Source organism: Dendrobates tinctorius, unplaced genomic scaffold (genome assembly GCF_039654945.1).
Source record: "Dendrobates tinctorius isolate UK_male_01 unplaced genomic scaffold, ASM3965494v1 ptg000089l, whole genome shotgun sequence".
NCBI classification, from domain to species: domain Eukaryota; kingdom Metazoa; phylum Chordata; class Amphibia; order Anura; family Dendrobatidae; genus Dendrobates; species Dendrobates tinctorius.
The window spans coordinates 5,770,236-5,795,535 of record NW_027361757.1 but is presented as its reverse complement, the minus strand read 5'-3'; the positions used below and the strand labels follow the sequence as shown (position 1 = coordinate 5,795,535).

At 43.6% G+C, this 25,300-nt stretch overlaps 1 protein-coding gene across 1 annotated transcript in view; it reads left to right on the top strand.

The window, feature by feature from the left end:
* Window positions 1-25,300, top strand: part of ADAMTS14 (ADAM metallopeptidase with thrombospondin type 1 motif 14) — a 296,983-nt gene that overhangs the window by 233,455 nt on the left and 38,228 nt on the right. Inside the window, exons 15-16 of the mRNA XM_073585783.1 lie at window positions 4,609-4,692; window positions 7,766-7,929. Of these exons, the coding sequence (XP_073441884.1) occupies window positions 4,609-4,692; window positions 7,766-7,929 (248 nt within the window). The remainder of the gene's footprint in view (window positions 1-4,608; window positions 4,693-7,765; window positions 7,930-25,300) is intronic.

Genomic DNA, 25,300 nt, shown 5'->3' with positions numbered 1-25,300 from the left:
AGGTATTGACTTACATGTTGTTTAATAATTTGTTCAAAGATCTTTCCTGGTATAGAAGTCAGACTCACCGGCCTATAGTTGCCTGGGTCCACCTTCTTCCCCTTTTTGAAGATAGGAACAACATTTGCTCTTCTCCAGTCTTCTGGCACTTCTCCTGTTCTCCAAGAATTTTCAAAGATTATGGAGAGTGGTTCAGAAATTTCTTCTGCTATCTCCTTCAGTACTCTGGGGTGTAATTCATCTGGACCTGGAGACTTGAATTCATTTAGGTTAGCTAAGTGTTTCCTCACTATCTTTCTGTTTATAGATATCCTGGATTCTTCTATTCCCTTAATAGGACAGTGAATAACAGTTGGTGTTACATTTCCTTTCTGAGAGAAAACAGATGCAAAATAGGAATTTAAAAGTTCAGCCTTCTCAACATCCTGTCTTACCATTTCATCATTTTCATCCTGTAAAAATCCTATAGCATCTTTGACTTTTCTTTTACTTTTGACATATCCCCAAAATCCTTTATTATTGCTTTTGACATCTCTTGCAAGCCTCAATTCATTTTCAGCTTTAGCTAATCTGATTTGTGCCCTGCAGATTCTGCAGACAGCATTATATTCTTCTTTAGATATGCCTCCCTCTTTCCATTTTATAAACATTTTTTTCTTCCTTTTTAGCATGTGCTTAAGTTCTGTGTTCACCCATCCTGGTTTCCTTAAATGCTTCCTATTCTTCCCTCTTTTCGGAATTGTTAACAACTGTGCTTTGAGAATTTCATTTTTCAAGATTTCCCATCCTTCCAGGACATTTTTGTCTTTAAGGATATCCAGCCATTGGATCCCTCCAATTATCTTTCTGAATCCCTTAAAATCTGCCTTTCTGAAATCTAACCTTGACGTCTGAGTCTTCACAGGTCTTCCGCCTCTAGTTATCCAAAATTCTAAAATAGCATGGTCGCTACCTCCTAGGGTTCCAGCCACTTTTACCTCCTCAACCATTTCCTCCCTGTTTATAAGGATTAGATCCAAGGTAGCAGTTCCCCTTGTTTTCTCCCCTACCTTTTGGAAGATAAAGTTGTCAGCAAGAGAGGATAAGAATTTCCTTGACCTGTTAGTTTTGCCTGAGAGAGATTCCCAACAAATGTCTGGATAGTTGAAATCTCCCATGACAACTATGTCATATTTTTTGGAGAACTTGGCCATTTGATGCATAAAGAGTTCATCCATATCTTCAGCTTGCACAGGCGGCCTGTAGTAAATGCCTACAATGGTGTCCTTTCCATTGTTCTGTCCTTGTATTCTTACCCAAACAGTTTCCACAGAACTCCCAGTCTCTGAAGCTTCAATCTCTGTGCAGATATACGCGTTTCTAACATACAATGCAACACCTCCTCCTCGTTTATCAAGTCTGTTTCTTGCAAATAAGTTGTATCCTTCTAGTCTTGTATTCCAATCATGTGTATCGTCCCACCAAGTTTCAGTGATTCCAATGACATCATATTTCTTTTCCTGTGTTAGTAGTTCCAATTCTCCTTGTTTGTTGCCCATGCTTTGTGCATTAGTATAGAAACATTTTAGTTTGTGATTGGTTTCTCTTTCTCCAATATTTTTATTAATTAGATTCTTTCGTCTTTGTTCTTCCTTTCCACTTCTATTAGCAGAGTTCTCAATAGCATTTGTCAGGTGTATGGCTTTTTCTGGTCTTTTGCTTCCCTTCCCATGTTGTTCTAGTTTAAAGCTCTCCTTACAAGTGTAGCAAGGCGACTTCCAAATACATGCTTTCCAGTCTTCGTAAGGTGCACCCCATCTCTAGCAAGTAGTCCATCGTATAAGTAGTTCACTCCGTGATCCAGAAATCCAAATCGTTGCTGACGGCACCATCGACGTAGCCAGTTGTTCACCTGCAGAATCTTATTCCACCTCCTTGTTCCATGGCCATCCACTGGGAGGATGGAAGAGAAGACCACCTGCGCTCCCAGTTCTTTCACTTTCTTGCCTAAGTCTTCAAAGTCTCTGCAGATGGTTTTCAGGTCGTTTCTTGCGGTGTCATTTGTCCCCACATGTAGTAGCAGGAATGGGTAGTCATCTGTAGGTCTGAAGAGTCCTGATATCCTGTCAGACACATCTTTAATTTTTGCACCTGGAAGACAGCACATTTCTCTTGAAGTTATATCCGGTCTGCAGATAGCGGCCTCTGTTCCTCTCAACAGGGAATCCCCCATGACCACCACTCTCCGTTTCTTCTTCACAACATTTTTCTTTCTCCATCCAGGAGGACTCTGAAGGCGTACAAGGTTGCTGTTTGTTGGCAAAGTCTTATCCTGATGTATTTCTTCATCGTTTTCCTGCGTGAGAGCCTGGTACTGGTTTCTGAGCAGTATGGGTGCTGACTGCCTCCTGATCCTCCTGCTTCTCTGGGTCACATGTCTCCATTCCTCTGTTTCTTCAGGTGCACTTCGAATTTCTTCTCTTTCTGTAACATGAAGAGATAATTCTGCTCTGTCCAAGAACTCTTCACCTTCCTTAATGATCTTCAACGTAGCCAACCTCTCTTCGAGATTTTGCAACTTTTCCTCCAACAGGGACACAAGCTTGCATTTGTGGCATGTGAAATTTGGCTTTTCCACTGGTAAGTCTGTGAACATGTAGCAAGAAATGCAGCTCACCAAATGGCTCCTGTCCTCTTCCATCTTGAGATTTCTTAAAAAGATGAGCCGATTTCCTCTTTTCAGCTGCAACGGCCAAAACCCAGTGATCGTAGAGCTCGCGGAGACTCTTCACTTATCCCAGAAGGCACTGGGAATATGCAAATGATCTCCTCAAGACTCTTCCCCTGGTTTTCCGATTTCCTCTTTTCAGCTGCAATGGCCAAAACCCAGTGATCGTAGAGCTCGCGGAGACTCTTCACTTATCCCAGAAGGCACTGGGAATATGCAAATGATCTCCTCAAGACTCTTCCCCTGGAAAATTGCAAATGTCCAGAAATTTTGCAGCATTTTCCAGCCAGAGTTCATTTGTGGTTTGGGGGAGGAATTCTTCATGCAGAACATCACATAAAGCACAGCAGGTGTCTCCAACAATTCCAGAAAGCGTGGACACTCCAATCCAGAATTGAAAATGTAATGATAAGGTCTTTCCAGTAGCCAGGAATCTGCCGAACAGAAAATGGTAAAAAAAAAAAAAAAAATCAGTACATAGCTTTTATAACAATCATATTAATGACGTGTTTCTTTTTCAAAATTACGTACCTCAGGATCACCAACAGATGTTCCTCAGCAGGAATTGCTTGACGTAGCTGTGTGTCCTGCTTGGAGATGGATCCTCGGACATATTAGCAGCAAGTCACAGAAGCTCTGTTCCTTTATGGAATAAAATTCTTGGACTTATGTGTGCTGTTAGACAGAATATCAAATCCAGATCACGTAGATAAATTAACCTTTTATTTTCCAACGCGTTTCGAAGTATATATGTCATCCCCTGAGGAAGAAGTGTTATGGACTTCGAATCGCGTTGGGAAATAAAAGGTTAATTTATCTACGTGATCTGGATTTGATATTCTGTCTAGCAGCGCACATAAGTCCAAGAATTTTATTCCATAAGAGATTTACGTGGTGGTCACTGTGTGGACCGTTGGACGTGCAGCAGGCTGACAAAATTGATCTTATGTGCTCAGCTCTCTCCTGGAAAGGGTGAGTATACTTCTTTATTATCTTTCAAAAGTCACCCGGATAAGACCCTATTGCGCTCTTTTTTCCTATAGTTTGAATAATTTGGAAGCTCTGTTCCGACATTCTCATGTACTCGAAAAACTTCTCATGGTTTTCAAGCAGCTCTGTGTACAACGAGTGGTAGGCTCCACGGCTCTCTCGGACTTCAACGATGGAGTGTTGCCAATAGCGACGACGATGTACATCTTTCTCTTCTTCTTTCTTCTTCATAAGCCAAAGCAAAGGCAACATCCAATTTCAATTGGAAAACAAGCTTAATAATGAACCTCTCCATGCTAAGATCTATCTTGCAGCTGGATACAGCAGCAAAAGACGAGGATTTCATCTGTGCAGTTTGTCTATATATATATATATATATATATATATAAATCCCATGAGACGTGCCCATTGGGTGTCTAGTGTCAAGGAAACTCTACTGGAAAAGCATTGGAAATATCGAACACAAGCACATGAACAACGCAAACGCATGTAAAAACGCATACAAATGCATGCACATGCAACGTTTTTTGGGCGTCATGCGTAAGATGATGCGTTTAAAAAAAAGCTGCGTAAACTTGCGTTTGCATGCGTTTTTGCATGCATTTGCGCATGCAGATCATACGCTGCGCACAGAAACGCTAATGTGAACCTAGCCTAAAGTACACATCTCTTGTATTTCTGATGAAGAAAAGGGTGAATGTTATTCAGTCGCCAAGTATGTCCCCTGATCTGAACCCAATTAAACAACTATAGGGAATTCTGAAGAGGCAAGCTGAACATCACTCTTCATCCAGCATTCGTGCTCTAAAAGAGGTTGTTCTTGAATGGAAAATGATAGATGTTACAATATGTCGCCAACTTGTTCATTCCCATTACTATTTAAAAATCAATATTTTCATTTTGTATTGCAGCTGGTGTTTTAAAAATGTTTGAGATTCCAGCAGGAGCCCGGCACATACAAATAGAAGAGACAGAAGCATCCTCCAACAATCTCGGTAAGAACATCCAATTACTTTGAAAAGCATAAATCAGCTGGTGATTCATATAAGCCAAACTGTTTCACATTCCTGAACATCATGTCTTGATTTACTTTTCAAAGATTTAAAAAATGCAGGCTTGGCTTTGCAATTTTTTTTTTAAGGAATGAATGTAGTGATGATGGAGCAATATTAAGTCCTTAAGAATTTCTAAGTCATAGGCCATTTTAAATGCCTCAAATGGTTGTGTTCTGTACATCTTTTAATGTACAGAAAGTAAATATAGTATTTAGAACTATAAACATCATTTTGTTTCGCATCCAAAATGTGCCAATTATTCTATAATACATTTTATAGGGGTCGGAGCTCTTCTTTTCTGTTACAGGACACTAAATATCTGCCTGCTATCATATAGTCAAAGTGTTAAAGTGGCTGTCAGTCTCCAGAAGCATGCGCTGGGCATAACGTACTGGTGACTGCAACATGTTGGTCACTACAGCATACTGGTCACTACAACAGAAGTTTGCAATTTTCACTCGGCAACATTCATTGCTGCTTGTTTCTGGATAATACCCATGGAGTCAAAATTGGCACTACACCTGTAGATAAATTCCCAAAGGGGTATAATTTCCACAATGCGGTCACTTGAGGGGGAACTCTGCTCTTATAGCAATTAGGCGCTCTGCACATGGAATCTGCAAACTGCTCTAGGAAAATGTGCACTCCAGGAGGCAAATAGCGCTCTGTTCCTCCCGAGTCTATCTGTATGGCTAAGTAGTATTGTACAGCTACATATGGGGTAATGCCACATTCAGCAGAAATTGTAGGACAAACTATGGTGCCATTTTTATCCACTTTTTGTGTGAAAATGTAAAATCTGGGGCTAAAACTAAATTTTAGTGGTGAAAATGTATTTATTTTTTTCTTCACTGCCCAAAGGTATGAAATTCCATGACACACCCGTAGTGTCAATATGATCATTGCAGCCCTAGATGAATTCATTGGGGAGTTAAGTTGAAATGAGTTTATATATAGGGGTTTCTGTTGTTCTGGCTCCTCAGGGGCTCTGCCAATGTGAAATGGCACCCTAAAACCATTCCAGCAAAATCTGAATTCAAATATGGCGCCTATTCCCTTCTGAGCTTTGCACTTTGCCTCAAAAGTTGTATTCCCTGCACATATGGGGTCATGGCGTACTCAGGAGTAATTGCACAACAAATTTTATGGTGTAATTTCTTCTGTTACCCTTATGAAAATACAAAATTTGGAGCTATAATAACATTTTTGTGGGAAAAAAATTTTTTTAAAATTTTCACGGCTCAATGTTATAAACACTTGTGAAGCACTTGGGGGTTCAAGGTGCTCACCACACATCTAAATACATTACTTGAGGGGTCTAGTTTCCAAAAATTGGGTCGCTTTTGGGGGTTTTCCACTATTTAGACACATCAGGGGCTCTCCAAGTAGAATATGACATCTGCTAATGATTCCAGGAAATTTTACATTCAGAAAGTCAAATGATGCTCCTTTCCTTCCAACCCCTGCTGTGTGCTTAAACAGTAGTTTTCTCCCTCATATGGGGTATCAGTGTGCTTAGGAGAAATTGCACTACAAATTGTAGGATGCAGTTTCTCTTGGTACCCTTATTAAAATGCAACATTTAGGGCTAAAAACATATTTATGGGGAAAAAGGTGATTTTTTTTTTATTCTCATTGCTCAACATTATAAACTTCCATGAAGCACATGAGGGTTCAATGTGCTCACCACACATCTAGATCCCTGAAGGGTCTAGCTTCCAAAATTATGTCACTTGTGGGGGATTTTCACTGTCTAGGCACATCAGAAGCTCTCCAAACACAACATGGCGTCCGCCAATTGTTCCAGCAAATTTTGCATTCAAAAAGTCAAACGGCGCTCCTCTCCTTCTGAGCTCTGCCAAGCTCCCAGTGGTTTTCTCTATCAGAAATTGGACAACAAAGTTTGGGGTCCATTTTTTCCTGTTACCCTTGTTAAATTAAGAAATTTGGATCTGGAGTAAATTTTTTTGTGAAAAAAGTTAAATGTTCATTTTTTTCACATTCCAAAAATTCCTGTGAAGCACCTGAAGGGTTAATAAACTTCTTGAATTTGTTTTTGAGCACCTTGAGTGGTGCAGTTTTTGAATGGTGTCACTTTTGGGTATTTTCTGTCATATAGACCCCTCAAAGTCACTTCAAATGTGATGTGGTCTCTAAAAAAATGGTTTTGTAAATTTTGTTGGAAAAATGAGAAATCGCTGGTCAACTTTTAACCCTTATAACTTCCTAGCAAAAAAATAGTTGGTTCCAATATTGTGCTGATGTAAAATAGACATGTGAGAAATGTTATTTTTTAACTGTTTTGTATGACATCTCTCTGTCATTTAAGGGCATGAAAATTCAAAGTTTGAAAATCGCGAAATTTTTAAAATTTTCTCCAAAGTTCCATTTTTTACAAATAAATGCAAGTCATATCGAAGAAATTTTTACTACTATCATGAAGTACAATATGTCTTGAAAAAACAATCTCAGAATCACCAAGATCCGTTGAAGCATTCAAGAATTATAACCGTGTAAATTGACAGTGGTCAGAATTGTAAAAATTGGCCCGGTAATTAACGAGCAAACCCCCATTGCGAGTAAAGGGGTTAACAAATAGGTCAAATGTAGCACTGGGATATAAAATAGGATTTTAGTCTAATCTGTAATCCATTATGTTAAATAGAAGCTGTGTAAATCAACAAAGATTTACGTCTAGTAGTGGCTGCCATATATTGCTTAATGTGGACTATGTCTAAAACATTTACAGCTCTTAATGTAAAATGGATTTCTGATTTTTATAAAGTTATAAAATATTTAGCACAGAGATTGTACCTAAAAGTGAAATGTTATCAGTTGAAGGAGCTGTTTAGGCTAAATACTACAAAAAAATGCCATTATGTTTCTTGACCTGACATTGGTTGTCTGGTCTTAATACCCAGCTGTGCTCTTGTTGAAAAGGCTAGAGCATTGTTGAACATATTTACCTGTAAAGTTGTTGATGCTAATAATTATATATGTGATACTCTTACAGCAATTAAAAACCAAGTGAGTGGAAATTTCATTCTGAATGTTAAAGGCAAAGATACAAAATCAAGAACTTTTATAGAAATGGGTTTGGAGTGGGAATACACTATTGAAGATGGAAAGAAAAATGTGAAAACCACTGGACCATTGCATGAGCCCATTGTGGTCTTGGTAAGATACATGTGCTATTATCATTGTTAATGTTCAATTCTATCACTACAGTTGTGCAATTAATTCAATTGTGTTTGTTCACTTTGCTACTGCTGTCAATATGTTTGACAAAGTCATCCTGGGATGAAATACAAGAGGATAGACAAAACCATGGGTGGACACATTATACTGTATGTGCCACTTGTGTAGCTGCCCAGAGCTTAGGGTTATTAATGTCTCTTACTAAATGTCATCATATATATGGAATGCTTGCTTAAACGACATGAAGAAAATGTCATTGGAATGAAAAAGGCTCATATATTGTTCTTTTCAGTGCCCAGTATCGACCATGTCTGTTCATGCACTGAGCATACCAAACCAAGCAGGGCTGATTTACTAAAACTGTCTAACTTTTAGACAGCTCAAACTTGAACTAGACAGTGGTAAAGGGAGTTTCCAGTACTGTGGTATTGATGAACTATCTATATCAGAGCAGTGGAGTCCGACACCCAACTAGTCCTCTGCTACCAGCTAACAGATGTAACTAATGTCGTAGTGGGAAAGTTATGGTCAGCACTCTGGGAGAATGGTGGTGCTCAGTGATATCCAGACATTAACCACCATTTATTGATGTGCCAGCAAGCCATGTTCAGAGGTGCTACAATTTATCAGATTGCAAAAGTGGACCTTTATCACGGAATGTTTAGGTGAAGCCTAAAGGCCCCTTTACATTTAGCGATGCACCAGCGATCTCGACCACGATACGACCCGGTCAGGATCGCTGGTGCATCGCTAAATGGTTGCTAGTGAGCTGCCAAACAGGCAGATCTCACAGTGATGTAGCAACGCAGCAGCGGTCGTTACTTACCTTTCAGACGCAGCGATCCTTACGTCCTCCCGCCAGCGTCCACGCGTCGCTCGTCGGCGCCAGCAGGAAGCCCAGCAGCAAGCGTCCGACGGGAAATGGAGCTGCACGATCTTGCATGATCAGTGACAGACAGCGGAGGAGCCGGTCGGAGGTAAGTATCACACATAGCGATATCGCTAGCAATATCGCTGCTGCGTCACAAAATCGGTGACGCTTTAGCGATATCGCTATGTGTAAAGCCCTTAATGGACCCTCTGTGGACAGTGTGTTAAGAGCCTCTCATAGAGCACCTCCGATGCTGCGACTAACAGGCCTTGAACAGGGTGTGGATGAACTGAGAAACACTAGCCATCATGTAAAGTGAAATACCCCTGAGTAGTGTTGAGCATTCCGATACCGCAAGTATCGGGTATCGGCCGATACTTGCTGTATCGGAATTCCGATACCGACTTCCGATATTTTTTCAATATCGGAAGTCGGCATCGGAATCGGAAGTTCAAAGTTGATTGACAGCCTGACGTCATCATGATGCGCGGTGTGTGCGCATCATGATGCGCCGTCATTTCGGGCCTTCCGGGGGTCTCTGCCGGCCTGCCGGGGGGCTGTGCCGGCCTGCCGGGGGGCTGTGTGGACTGCCCGGGGTCTGTACCGGAATTTCCCACACAGCAATGGCATAAAGTGAGACTAGGGACTTTTTTTTTAAATGGCGGAGGAATACAGTGCGGAAGGATACCTACCTTCCGTCATTGGATTCCTGCAGCCCGTAGAGAACGGCAGCAACAGCTGATGCTGCAGTTCTCTACCCAAGATCGTCGTGGGACACACTCGTGGACTGCTTCGGATCGTGGGTGAGTATTTTTGTGGTTTGTTATGTTAATATTTATTCCGAAAAAGACAATGGCTTCGGGGAACAATGTGACAAGTATTGGTAAGTATGTTACTCTATGTTATATGTACTGTATGTCTATGTATGTATTGTATGAATGTATTGTATGTAGTATGTATGTAGTATATATGTGGTATGTATGTAGCATGTAGTATGTATGTAGTATGTATGTAGCATGCATGTAGCATGCAGTATGTATGTAGCATGCATGTAGTATATATGTAGTATGTATGTAGCATGTAGTATGTATGTAGCATGCATGTAGTATATATGTAGTATGCATGTAGCATGTAGTATGTATGTAGCATGCATGTAGTATGTATGTAGTATGTATGTAGTATATATGTAGTATGTATGTAGCATGTAGTATGTATGTAGCATGCATGTAGTATATATGTAGTATGTATGTAGCATGTAGTATGTATGTAGCATGCATGTAGTATATATGTAGTATGTATGTAGCATGTAGTATGTATGTAGCATGCATGTAGTATATATGTAGTATGTATGTAGCATGTAGTATGTATGTAGCATGCATGTAGTATGTATGTAGTATGTATGTAGTATATATGTAGTATGTATGTAGCATGTAGTATGTATGTAGCATGCATGTAGTATATATGTAGAATGTATGTAGCATGTAGTATGTATGTAGCATGCATGTAGTATGTATGTAGTATGTATGTAGTATATATGTAGTATGTATGTAGCATGTAGTATGTATGTAGCATGCATGTAGTATATATGTAGCATGTAGTATGTATGTAGCATGCATGTAGTATGTATGTAGTATGTATGTAGTATATATGTAGTATGTATGTAGCATGTAGTATGTATGTAGCATGCATGTAGTATATATGTAGTATGTATGTAGCATGTAGTATGTATGTAGCATGCATGTAGTATGTATGTAGTATGTATGTAGCATGTAGTATGTATGTAGCATGCATGTAGTATATATGTAGTATGTATGTAGTATGTATGTAGCATATATGTAGTATGTATGTAGTATGTATGTAGCATGTAGTATGTATGTAGCATGCATGTAGTATATATGTAGTATGTATGTAGCATGTAGTATGTATGTAGCATATATGTAGTATGTATGTAGTATGTATGTAGCATGCATGTAGTATATATGTAGTATGTATGTAGCATATATGTAGTATGTATGTAGCATGTAGTATATATGTAGTATGAATGTAGCATGTATGTAGTATGCATGTTGCATGCATGTAGTATATATGTAGTATGTATGTTGCATGTAGTATGTATGTAGTATGTATGTTGCATGTAGTATGAATGTAGCATGTATGTAGTATGCATGTTGTATGTATGTAGCATGTAATTTTTTTTTTTTTTTTATTTTTTTTTACATTCAACACATTAGCCGGATGATGGGACTACTACTGTCCCATCATTGGCTAATGTGTCAATCACTGTCATGGTAGCAGGCATCGCCCGATGGGACTTGTAGTCCCATCGGACGATGCCTGCACAGCCCACCGGAGCCTGCACAGCCCCCCTGGCAGTCCGGCACAGCCCCCCGGCAGGCCGGCACAGACCACCGGAGCCTGCACAGCCCCCCGGCAGGCCGGCACAGACCACCGGAGCCTGCACAGACCCCCTGGCAGGCCGGCACAGCCCCCCGAAAGGCCCGTACAGACCCCAGAGAGGCTGTACAAGGGAAAAACAGGATTTTTCTTATTCCGATACCGGAAGTCCCATAGACTTGAATGGGACTTCCGGTATCGGAATCGGCGATACCGATACTTTTTTTTAAGATCGGCCGATCCATTCCGATCCGATACTTTGAAGTATCGGACGGTATCGCTCAACTCTACCCCTGAGCGAACATGACACATTGACACAACAATATATATATAACTTCCTTTCTAATTGTCGTGGTCTTTCCTACATCAATTTCATAGTAGTGTGAAATTCGTTACATTTACATTTGGTACATCTTTACATTGTCTAGTCTAAATTTAAGTCATCTATAGGTTTACTTTGGTCCACCCAGTGTTTTGTCACAAGAGATTGCAATTTAGGCCATGTCCTTTTTTCCAACCATTTTCTGATATTTCATGTCCTCTTGTCGAGCATGACAAAAAAGTGTCTAAAAGACATAATAAATGTAGTACAATCCATGAAAAACATTTTTGGCATAAATTAAAACAGAATTCTGATGCATGAAGCTTAATACAGTATATCATCACCAGTATCAGGGCTGCCATTAGGAATTTCAGGACCTCATACTGGCAACATTTTTGGGCCCCCTTGAGACTCCACCCAGGTTCCAAGCCGGCCTGCAACCCTCAAACCATTCACAGTCCCACCGCCCACTCATAGAAAAACTCCACATCTGCACCACGTCCTCACTAATCACACATTATCAGTTCCCATCTAACACCAGATCACATACATAGCCAGCAGCTTTTATTTTGGCTAAAAGATTTCTTTTAAGCAGCCACCACAACGACAAGAAGTCTCTTTTGGCTGGGCCTTACTCTACTCTAACCTATTAAATATTTGTTAAAATATCCAATACTCTTTTTATGTATATTATTATTTATGTTTTTAAGGGAATGTGTCACATACAATTTTTAAAATGAACAATAATATCACATAGCAGGACAAATACCATCACACCGTGACCAGACCACATATTACAACCACATGGTTACCAAATAATACCACATACAAGGAACAAATACCGCCATACCATGGCTGAACCACATATTACCACCACATAGTGACCAAACACTACACTACTAATCTTTAATAAAAAAAAACTAATTTTACCACAAGTGCAACTATACATAGGAGCTTTGTATATAGTACACAGTGTATAGTGTCAGTGTATAATACATTGATCACTAGAGACATTATACACAGGAGCTTTGTATATAGTGTCAGTGTACAGGCAGTACAGTGATCACTAGAGTTGAGCGAAACGGGTCGAACAATTTCAAAAGTCGCCGACTTTTGGCAAAGTCGGGTTTCATGAAACGAAACCCGACCCTAGGATGAGGTCGGCCACGAGGTCGGCAACTTACGCGCCAAAGTCGCGTTTCAAAAGTTTGTTTAGCGCTCTTTTTCAGCCAATCAGGATCCACGGACACTGTGGGCAACGTGATGACATAGGCAGGGGTCGCCACCATCTTTCAGAAGGGCATGCAAGTGATTGGCTTGCTTTGGTGGGCGTCACAGGGGTTATAAAAGGGCGTGCACGCCGACCGCCATCTTACTTCTGCCGATCTTAGCATAGGGAGAGGTTGCTGATTCTGTAGGGAGAGCGTTAGGCAGGGAAGAAGACAAAAAAACTGCTTCTGCTGCTAGCGATTTTGCCTGTGCAACACACCAGTCACTGTGTGTGCAGTGCAAGGGGAGGCTATATTGTGGTGGATCAGCGGTGTTGGTTGTTAGGCTGCCTTCTAAGGCTTCCTGACAGCTGCATTGCTGTTTCCCCACTTCTCTGCAAACTGCTTTTTTAAAAGCAATCCCAATTTTTTTTTTGTCCTGCTGAGGTACTGAGCGTGCATTTATTCACACCATACAGCGGTGTACGCTCCTCAAACAGTACCGTGTAACGGCTGTTATCACAGCCACAGTGAAGCTATCTGTGTTTCACTGTGGAGGACTTGTTCCGTTCTTACAGACCTACACTCTAGGGAGATTCCTATTCTGCCCAATTCTACAATTCACTTTTTTCACACTTGTGCCATCGAGCCTGTGACATAGCGCTCTGATATTCAGTGGGCCTCACACAATCCAAAAGTGTCCAGTGTCCACAAGTGTCTGCAGAAATTCAAAATCTCCCTTATCCTGTAGTCACTTTTTTCACACCTGCTGCATCGAGCCTGTGACATAGCGCTGTGATATTCATTGGGCCTCACACAATCCAAGTGTCCAGTGTCTGCAGAAATTCAAAATCTCCCTTATCCTGTAGTCACTTTTTCCACACCTGCTGCATCGAGCCTGTGACATAGCGCTCTGATATTCATTGGGCCTCACACAATCCAAAAGTGTCCAGTGTCTGCAGAAATTCAAAATCTCCCTTATCCTGTAGTCACTTTTTTCACACCTGCTGCATCGAGCCTGTGACATAGCACTGTGATATTCAGTGGGCCTCACACAATCCAAAAGTGTCCAGTGTCCACAAGTGTCTGCAGAAATTCAAAATCTCCCTTATCCTGTAGTCACTTTTTTCACACCTTTGCCATCGAGCCTGTGACATAGCCCTGTGATATTCAGTGGGCCTCACACAATCCAAGTGTCCAGTGTCCACAAGTGTCTGCAGAAATTCAAAATCTCCCTTATCCTGTAGTCACTTTTTTCACACCTGTGCCATCGAGCCTGTGACATAGCACTGTGATATTCAGTGGGCCTCACACAATCCAAGTGTCCAGTGTCCACAAGTGTCTGCAGAAATTCAAAATCTCACAGAAATTCAAAATCTCCCTTATCCTGTAGTCACTTTTTTCACACCTGTGCCATCGAGCCTGTGACATAGCACTGTGATATTCAGTGGGCCTCACACAATCCAAGTGTCCAGTGTCCACAAGTGTCTGCAGAAATTCAAAATCTCCCTTATCCTGTAGTCACTTTTTTCACACCTGCTGCATCGAGCCTGTGACATAGCGCTGTGATATTCAGTGGGCCTCACACAATCCAAGTGTCCAGTGTCCACAAGTGTCTGCAGAAATTCAAAATCTCCCAGAAATTCAAAATCTCCCTTATCCTGTAGTCACTTTTTTCACACCTGTGCCATCGAGCCTGTGACATAGCGCTGTGATATTCAGTGGGCCTCACACAATCCAAGTGTCCAGTGTCCACAAGTGTCTGCAGAAATTCAAAATCTCCCAGAAATTCAAAATCTCCCTTATCCTGTAGTCACTTTTTTCACACCTGTGCCATCGAGCCTGTGACATAGCGCTGTGATATTCAGTGGGCCTCACACAATCCAAGTGTCCAGTGTCCACAAGTGTCTGCAGAAATTCAAAATCTCCCTTATCCTGTAGTCACTTTTTTCACACCTGCTGCATCGAGCCTGTGACATAGCGCTGTGATATTCAGTGGGCCTCACACAATCCAAGTGTCCAGTGTCCACAAGTGTCTGCAGAAATTCAAAATCTCACAGAAATTCAAAATCTCCCTTATCCTGTAGTCACTTCTTTCACACCTGTGCCATCGAGCCTGTGACATAGCACTGTGATATTCAGTGGGCCTCACACAATCCAAGTGTCCAGTGTCCACAAGTGTCTGCAGAAATTCAAAATCTCCCTTATCCTGTAGTCACTTTTTTCACACCTGCTGCATCGAGCCTGTGACATAGCGCTGTGATATTCAGTGGGCCTCACACAATCCAAGTGTCCAGTGTCCACAAGTGTCTGCAGAAATTCAAAATCTCCCTTATCCTGTAGTCACTTTTTTTTCACACCTGCTGCATCGAGCCTGTGACATAGCGCTGTGATATTCAGTGGGCCTCACACAATCCAAGTGTCCAGTGTCCACAAGTGTCTGCAGAAATTCAAAATCTCACAGAAATTCAAAATCTCCCTTATCCTGTAGTCACTTTTTTCACACCTGTGCCATCGAGCCTGTGACATAGCGTTCTGATATTCAGTGGGCCTCACACAATCCAAAAGTGTCCAGTGTCCACTAGTGTGTGCAGAAAATCTAAATCTCCCCTGTCCTATAGACACCTTGTACCTTGTTTTACATTACTATATAGTTTGTTGGATTTTGTCTACATTTCTACCAAAAATGAGGAAGGCTGGTGGAAGAGGCCGTGGAATTGGGCGGGGGTTGGCAGCTGGTAATGATGGTCTTGGTGGTGGATCTGATGGTAGTGGCAAAAGCAAAATAGGACCGAATGCAGGAGGTGTTGAGCCTGCGTCATCATCAGGCTCCATAAGGCTTCGAAGGCTTAGTTTTCTAGGAGTTGGCAAACCGCTTTTAACGCCAGAGCATCAGGAAAAAGTTTTGTCTTACATTGCTGACTCAGCCTCCAGCTCTATCGCCTCCTCTTCTGAAGTTGTAAAAAGTAAAAGCACTGAGTCGTCATTGGAGGCTCATGTTCATGAACCACACCTTTCCTTGTGTCCTTCACCACAACCAAGATTGAAGGATGACGCAGGCCATACTACTGATTACTCCATGGAGCTGTTTTCACATACCATGCCTGGATTATCAAGTGAAATGGTGAATTACCCAGGCCAAGATGAATCTGACATGGAGTGCACTGATGCACAGCCGCTGATAGATGATTCTGCTAGTACATTCACTCAGAGCACTACATTGTCCTCGCAGTGTACAGAGCCTGATTCTGACCCTGATGAGACTCAGGTGCCCCTTCCCGCACACTATACCACCATACACGGTGACACAGAGGAAGGTGCACATGACATTGAAGAGGAGGTGATGGATGACCCAGTTGTTGACCCAGATTGGCATCCATTGGGGGAAGAGGGTGCTGCTTCCAATAGCTCAGATGAGGAGCATCCACAGCAGACATCAACATCGCAACAGCTGTTATCTGGCAGGCCCGGAGCACTCCAAAGACAGGTTCCAAAAATCAAAAGAGTTGCTGGACAGCTTGTCCAGAGGGTCAAAACATCACAGCGTGCTAGGCCGCAAAATGTCTGCCAAAGTAGGAAGAGTGCAGTGTGGCACTTTTTTGAACAAAATCCTCATGATCAGGCCAAGGTTATCTGTAAGAAGTGCGCAAAGACCTTTAGCCGAGGGAAAAATCTGAAAAATTTGAATACCAGTTGCATGCTTAGACATTTAACCAGCATGCACTTGCAAGCGTGGACACAACACCAAACCTCAAGTGCCACATGTGCAACTGATCACAACGAAGGTAGTCAGCAACGCTACATTGTTTCCCCCACTGTAAGCCCACCGGTTAGCACAGCAGCAAATGTTGAGGTGTCGTTGCAAGGCCACAGCAGTCAGGGAATCCCACTGTTATATCAACGAAATACTGAATCTAGGCCATCAGAAAGAACACCAACTCCATCACCATCATCAACCCTCTCTCAGTCCGCCCTGTCCACCGCTACTTCTACCATATGCAGCTCTCAAGTCCAGCTCACCCTCCCAGACACTATGAGTAGGTCAAGAAAGTACTCAGTCTCTCATCCGCGTACACTGGGTTTGAACGCCCACATTGCCAAACTTATCCCGTTTGAGATGATGCCCTATCGGTTGGTGGAAAGCGCAGCTTTCTGCGAACTCATGGCCTATGCAGTACCACGCTATGACCTACCCAGTCGCCACTTCTCTCGCAAAGCCATCCCAGCCCTCCACCATCATGTGAAAGACCGCATTGTCCATGCACTCAAGCAGTCAGTGAGTGGAAAGGTGCACCTCACAACTGATGCATGGTCCAGTCGGCATGGCCAGGGCCGTTACGTGTCCATCACTGCGCACTGGGTTAAGGTGGTGGATGCAGGGTCCACAGGGGACAGCGGTGGTGGGACAGTGCTGCCTAGCCCACGGTATAGGAAACAGTTGGCTGTAGGCGTTCCACCCTCCTCCTCCTCCAGAAGCGAAAGCTCGTCCACAGAGCGCAGTCGTACGAGCACTCCATCTGCAGCTGCCACTGTTGCACACGAGGTGTCCCCCTATCGAGCAGCTAGTGGAAAGCGTCAGCAGGCTGTGTTGCAGATGATGTGTTTGGGCGACAGACACACCGCCGAGGTGCTGGCCGAGTACTTGAAGCGACAAGCTGAGTCATGGCTGGGCAGTGTACATCTTGAGGCAGGCAAGGTAGTTAGTGATAACGGCCGTAATTTTGTGGCAGCCATAGCCCTTTCAAAACTCAGCCACATACCTTGCTTGGCTCACACCTTGAACCTGGTGGTGCAGTGCTTCCTCAAAAATTATCCGGAGTTAACAGCCCTGCTCCATAAGGTGCGAAGACTGTGCGCGCACATCCGCCGGTCGCCTGTACACTCCGTTCGTATGCAGAAGCTGCAGCGATTGCTCCACCTACCCAACCACCGCCTCATTATCGACATTGCAACAAGGTGGAACTCCACCCTGCACATGGTGGAGCGGCTGTGCGAGCAGAGGCAGGCCATAATGCATTTGTGGGAGGATACACGGCCAGGCACTTTGAGAGCAGACATGGAGTTGACAGGTGTGCAGTGGTCGAAGCTGAAAGACCTCTGTAAAGTCCTTCAGTGGTTTGAGGAATGCACACGGCTGGTAAGCACAGACGACGCCATCCTAAGCATGAGAATCCCACTTATGCGTCTGCTCATGCAAACTTTGACACACCTTAAGGAGCAGGCGTCTGCAGCCAATGTTGACGAGGAGGAAGAGGTGGAGGGAATCCTTGATGACATTCAGCCATTGTCTGCTCAGGGACCTCTCCTGGACGAGTTGGAGGAAGAAGAGGAGGAGGAGGATGATGATGGGGATGATTACTTAGGGGAGGAGGATGCATCTCGTGGGGCAAGTGAAAATGTTGGCGTGGCAAGGTCTGGTACAGGGTTTGTGCGTGACTGGAGGGATGTGGATTTGCCAGAAAGTGCTCCTCCAACCAGCACTCGCAGTGCATCATTGACACCGGGAACATTGGCTCACATGTCAGATTATGCCTTGCGGATCCTAAATGATGAACGATGACGACTACTGGATGGCCAGCATCCTGGATCCACGCTATAAAGGCAAATTACAAAACATCATGCCACAGGAGAACCTTGACCTAATATTGGCTAATAAACAAGCAACTCTGGTAAATCGGTTGCTTGAGGCATTCCCAGCACACAGCAGCGGTGATGGTTCTCACACGAGCTGTACGGGCCGGGGGCAGCTTGGCAGAGGTGTTCATGGTGCACACAGCAGAAGTGGCGTTGGAGACAGGGGTTTCATGACAATGTTGTGGACTGATTTTTCAAGTACCGCTCACACAACTGGTAATACAGCATCGATGGAAAGTGACAGGAGACAGCAGTTGTCAACTATGGTTACAAACTACTTTTCCTCCCATATCGATGTTCTCCCACACAGGTCATTCCCCTTTGACTATTGGGCTGCTAAACTGGACACCTGGCCTGAATTGGCACAATATGCCTTACAGGAGCTCGCTTGGCCAGCTGCAAGTGTGCTATCGGAAAGAGTCTTCAGTGCAGCTGGATCAATCCTGACAGAAAAAAGGACCCGTCTGTCAACCCAAAATGTGGATGATCTAACCTTCATTAAAATGAACCATGCATGGGTTTCCAAGGATTTTGTCCCACCTTCCCCTGATGACACATAGGGTGACAGAAAAATGGCTTGCTTTGGTCCACCTCTTCCTGGGACTTGACCTATTTCGCCTTTTGCATCAGCTGAATATCCAACATCAGCATATTCCACTTTCTAAAACTCCCTAACTGTGCTGCCTCCCCCTCCCCATGGCCGAGGTCACCACCTAGCGCACGACACCGTGCAAGTGCCGTTGCCCTGGACAGGTGGGTAGGCCGACTCTTGGGCGCGGGCACTGGCACAGGGTCCCTCATAGTGCAATCAAGTGTCTCTGACGGTGGTGGTGCACACCCGCCGTCAGACACACCGCCATACTATGAGGGGCCCAGTGCCAGTACCGACGCCCACGAGTGGGCCCCCCTTGCTTGGGCAGGGCCCCAGCATTTGCAATCTTTACCTCTCCCTGCTCCTCCGCTGTGTAGTCTGGGCCGTCAAATCCATACTGTGCCTGACACCGTCTGAGCCTGCCTCCTGGTGTATTGACATATATTTTGAATGTGTACGCTATCCATACATGTTATCCGGGGATACGGTACCCTTTCTCACCTTTGTGCAATCAAGTGCAAGCCATACTGGGCCTAACACCGTCTGAGCCTGCCTCCTGATGTATAGACATATCTTTTGAATGTGTACGCTATCCATACATGTTATCCGGGGATACGGTACCCTTTCTCACCTTTGTGCAATCACGTGTAACCCATACTGGGCGTCAGAACGGCTGGTGAGCTGTTAAGCAAGCTACAGCACCTGTGGTTTGCACACGTAAGTTTTTCATTTTTTTCAGGAATGACGGTTAGGCCTAATTCCGGAACTGCGGTTGACCTGCACTTACTGGGAAATCATCGTTCGCGAGTAATAATTGTAATCAATGATCCCCATCACTAACGTTGTTCAGCGGGTTATCTGCACCTGTAAGCGACAAACGCTGGCCTTTTCAGTGTAGCGCACATGCAGCCACGGACATGTAAGGGCATGACACACCAGTTATTGGCCAATCTCATGTGCCAGAGCCTCACGTGTCCCTCTAGTAAGCCAGACTCGGACCGCGGGGCATGACGGAGTCTCGTTCGTTAGCGGAATTAAGCTTGCAATGTGTGCATCTGTTCTGTAGCTGGCATGGTTGAGGTTGCCCGTGTTGAGTCAAATTACGCCGTAGGCTCCACTCCTGGTGGTGCCCTTCTGGACATTCCTTTAAGGTTCAGCTTTGCAACCATACTGCCCACGTAAAACAAACACTTTGCCTTCATGAACGCTGTTTGGAGGGTCATGACTTGTGGGAATAACGCCGCCCAATCAGTTAACCTGCTAGAGAGATCCTTCGTTGCTCCCAAGCATGACATCACACTCCCTAGGAGGAAGGTAATGCCACTGTGGCGACCGTACTCCTGGGGGCGACACAAGTGCACTGATGCCCAACCACTGCTCGATGAATCTGCTGGTACATTGACCCAGACCACTACATTCCCCTCGCACGCTACCCGGCCTGAATCTGACCCTGATGAAACTCAGGTTACCCTTCCCATATACAGTTCCATCTTACACGGTGACAAAGAGGAAGCTGCAGATGAAAGTGCAGGTTCGGCCCACCCGCCATCAGACACACCACCGTACTATCAGGGGCCATGTGCCAGTGCCGTCGCCAACGAGTGGGCCCCCCCTGCTTGCTCAGGATCACAGCACTTGCAAGGTTGAAATACTGTGCAGTGAGATGGAAGATGGGGACGACGAGGAGTCCAGACTAGTACAGGGATTCCCTAGCGAGGAGACTTATTTCATTGTTTTCAATGTTGGGACAGCAATTTTTGGGGAGCACTATACTCTGGAGAATGATAGATGGGGCCCACCATACACTGGAACATTCCAAAGGTGGACATCAGACACTGGAGCAGCATTTACAGGGCCCATTATACACTAGAGCATTAGAAATGGGGCCCATTATGTTTGGAGCATTATTTGGGCCCATAAGACAGTGGAGCTTCATCCATGGGGACCAAGATATACTGTAGCATTATGTGGAGCTCATCATATACTGTTTCAAACATTATATGGGACCAATGATTCTGTATGGAGAAATAGATGGGCCTCGTCATGAGATGTAAAAAGTGAAGTATTTTTCATTGTACTATACCGCTATTTCTCTGCCGTATCGGAGCATGATGAGTTGAGGTATTATGTGTTAAAGGGGCGCTCTTTCGCCCAGGGCACATGAAAACCTGGAGCCAGCCCTACCCCCCCACAACTTTAGCCAAATAACCCCCATTTTTCAGTGCGTAACTTGTATTATGAAGTTAATTAAGGTTGACCAGCTTAAGTAAGAAGAATTGATGCTTTTGACATTCAAATGAGCACTGTAGGTGTGTTTCCTGTCCTCCTCTCACTGCCGACTTTTATTCCCCATTGACTTACATTGGGTTTCGTGTTTCGGGACGACCCCGACTTTTCCCTATAATCGGCCGATCTTGCTCGACCCGACTTTTGGAAAAGTCGGGTTTCACGAAACGAAACTCGACCATAAAAAACCAAAAGTCGCTCAACTCTAGTGATCACCAGTGACATTATAGACATTATACACAGGAGCTCTGTATATAGTGTCAGTGTACAGGTAATACAGTGATCACCAGTGACATTATACATAGGAGCTCTTTATATAGTATCAGTGTACTGGTAATACAGGGATCACTAGTGGCATTACACACAGGAGCTCTGTATATAGTGTCAGTGTACAGGTAATACAGTCATCACCAGTAACATTATTCACATTAGCTCTCTATATAGTATACAGCGTATAGTGTCAGTGTACAGGTAACACACTGACTCACCAGTGACGTCTCTAGTTGAAGTCCTTCATCTTCGCTTTTCATCTTTATCCAGCGCACACCGCCATCACTTCTTCCAGCCAGAGCTCGTCTCTGTAAAAAATAACAGTTACCTAGAGAACATTCCCCAACATCTACACTATGCCAGATGGAGAAAAAAAGCGACTGCACAGCAACAGAACTTTTCCTCCCGCACACTGAAAACAGTATCCTCAAAAATAATATCCTTTAATTAGCCCTACAGTAATAATATCCCACATTCTGGACCCCACGTGTCCTCCCATTCTGCTTCATGTCTCTCCATATTGCCCCCATAATCATCCATAATAGCATAAAGCACCCCATAGTCATATATAGCAGTATAATGCACCTCCAGAGTAGTATAATGTACCCCATAGTCATATATAGTATAATGCACCCCCATAACAGTATAATGCAGGCCTATAGCAGTATAATGCACCCCTAGTCATATATAGTATAATACAGCCCCAGTGAGATATAGCATAATGCGTCCCCATACCAGTATAATGCGCCCCGATATCAGTATAATGTGCCCCCATAGCAGCATAATGCAGCCCCATAGTACTAAAATGCACCCCTATAACGGTATAGTCCAGCACCTCGGTTGTATAATGCACGCCCATGGTGGTATAATCCAGCCCCATAACTGTATAATCCTGCCCCATGGAGGTATAATGCAACCCCATGGAGGTATAATGCACCCCCATGGTGGTATAATGCACCCCCATGGTGGTATAATGCAGCCCCATAGCGGTATAATGCAGTCCTATAGTGGTATAATGTAGCCCCATAATGGTATAATGCACCCTCATACCAGTGTAATGCACCCCCACAGTGGTATAATGCAACCCCATAGTAGTATAATGAACCCCATTGCAGTATAATACAGCCCCATACTTCTGCTCACCGGGCCCCATTCACAAGTAAGGGTAGTAATGCCCTGATGGCGGCCCTGACCAGTGTTTTAAGAGGCAGACGGACTTGAACACAGGTTATAACTAGAGTAGAGAGAATTTATCAAAATTTGGTTCCGTTTATGATCGGTGTGAATATTGCATTTGCAATATTTGCCGAACACAGCAGAATGTCATTGGAGTCAACGGGAGTGAAAATGACCGAATATATTCAAACATGCATATGGCACGAATAGGGCAAATTCAGATTCAGCGACCGATTCCGAACATATTTGCTCAACTCTAGTTATTTCTATACTATATAAAATAATAATGTGTCCTTTTTTTAACGCATGGTCATTTTTATATTTATGCATTTTTAATTGATATAGTGAGGTTTGCAGAAATGCTGCTATTATAGATAAACACTTATGACCTGCAAGTTGCTTGTCCTGTATTTGGTTGCAAATGTATAGACATCGTCCTAACTAAATGGCTGAAACTAATCTGCTTCCGCTTAACCATAGTTTTTAAATTCACAAAAATGCCACATTCTTTTAAACAGTTATGGTGTATGTTACAAAAAAGAAGCATCGAAGCAACTTGCTAACACACCATCAAGCAGCCAAATCAATCACTATCAGGTACCAATATATGAACATGTGGGATCAGACTCTGTGTCTCTTTTCAGTTTCAAAATAGATTATTGAAATGAAACAATTGCAAAGTAAATAGTGTTAAGGGTACGTGCACACGCTGCGGATTGTAGTGCGGATTTGGCTGCGCGGATTTTGTAAAATCCGCAGGTAAATCTGCAGGTCAAAAGACCTGCGGTTTTACCCGCGGATTGCTCTGCGGTTTTGCCCTGCGTTTTTTGATCTCCTCAATGGAGGAGATGGCAAACCGCAGCAGAATCCGCAGAAAGAATTGACATGTCAATTCTTTCTGCGGTTTCAAAACCGCAGAAAAATCCACACCGTCTGCACTGCGGTTTTTTATTCCCATAAATCAGAATCCATAGCGTGTGCACACACCCTAAAGGGTACAATTAAAGCCTTTACATGTAAATACTTGAGAGTTCATTCACCATCAATGAGATCAAAACAGGATTTTAGGTGATCAGCAGTGTTGAGCATTCCGATACTGCAAATATCGGGTATCGGCTGATATTCGCGGTATCGGAATTCCGATACTGAGTTCTCTTTGCATATCGAATACCGGAATTGAAAGTTCCCATAATGCTATGAGCCAATTTGATTTGATTCAGCCAATGAGGAATCCTAAGAAGTGTGGGCACATCCTGTTAGGCATGTAGGCATGTTAACTAATGGCATGGCTGTGATTGTCTGTGAGCAGACCACCCAGCTGCTCCTCCCCCAGACACACGCTGAACAGTGATCTATGGAAAGTGAAACTAGTGAGGGAGGAGGAAACGACAAGTTCTCATTTCAATGCCGGAACACCCCCCCCGGACATTTATCTTAGAAGCAAGAGATGATATCTTGGAAACCGTGCAGACTAGCCACAGAAGATTATGTGAAAAGCCCGGACAACCTGTTCTGTTATGTATTTCCGCCAAGTTGGATCGCCCACCACGGCTGGTGGGGTACTCGGTACCAGGCCCGTTGGTTTCAATGGGAGATGTCACGGTAGCTGTGACCCGGTCCGTGGCCCTGGGTGTCCATTGTAAAAGGGAAATGTTGAATGTGTGGATGATGATTAAAGTTTATGAGTGAAAGATTCGTGACGCCACCTGTGGTGTTCGGCAATGAAGATGTTAAGCTGACGCTGCAGACAGATCCTCTGGGACAGATGGTGTGGTGCAGCAATGATGTTGTGGCCCTCCACAGGTAGGGCTGTAGTCCCAGGGCAGTGTAGATGGAGAGGTAGTGAAGAGACGTAGATGGTGCAGTGCCAGGCACAGAGATATAGCAGTGCTGAGTGTGTTGGCGCAGGAATAACTGGAGGACACCAGGGCATGTAGTTCCAAAGCTTTACTCACAGTCTGTTGTGCATACAGGTGCCCGCATCCGTGCCGTGTCCTCCGGGTCAGGGGCTCAGTCAACCTCCAAGCTAGATGAAGCACTCTGTTCCATCACTCTGCCAACATGTGCCTTTTCTGAATGTCTCCCTCTATTGCTACACAACCCCTTTAACATAGTCAATATCTTTGTAACTCCGAACGTCTTAAAAAAAAAAATAATTTCTGGTATTCCATTTGATTGGGCTAAACCTCTATGCCTTTATTGTCTCCTCCACCTCCCCCAATACAGTCTACATTATTCTTAGTTGTTTTCCTTCATGTAGAATTAACCTACAAGGAAAGAAAGGGTTTATTTTAATTCCGATATTTCTGTCCCATTGACTTGCATTGGTTTCCGGTATTGGAATCGGCGATATCCGATACTTTTTGGGTATTGGTCCGATCCAATCCGATCCGATATTTCCCGATATCGGAAGGTATCGCTCAACACTAGGGATAAGGTGTAATCATAAAGTTAATATTACGTTCACATGGACAGAAAACTACAATCTTCACTAACGAGTAACATATAGAAAAAAAAGCAAATGGTAAAATATTTGAAGCAATTATTCTTGTGAGAGGGCAAAGGAAAAGTTTGACTCTATAGAGTTTGGTTATAAA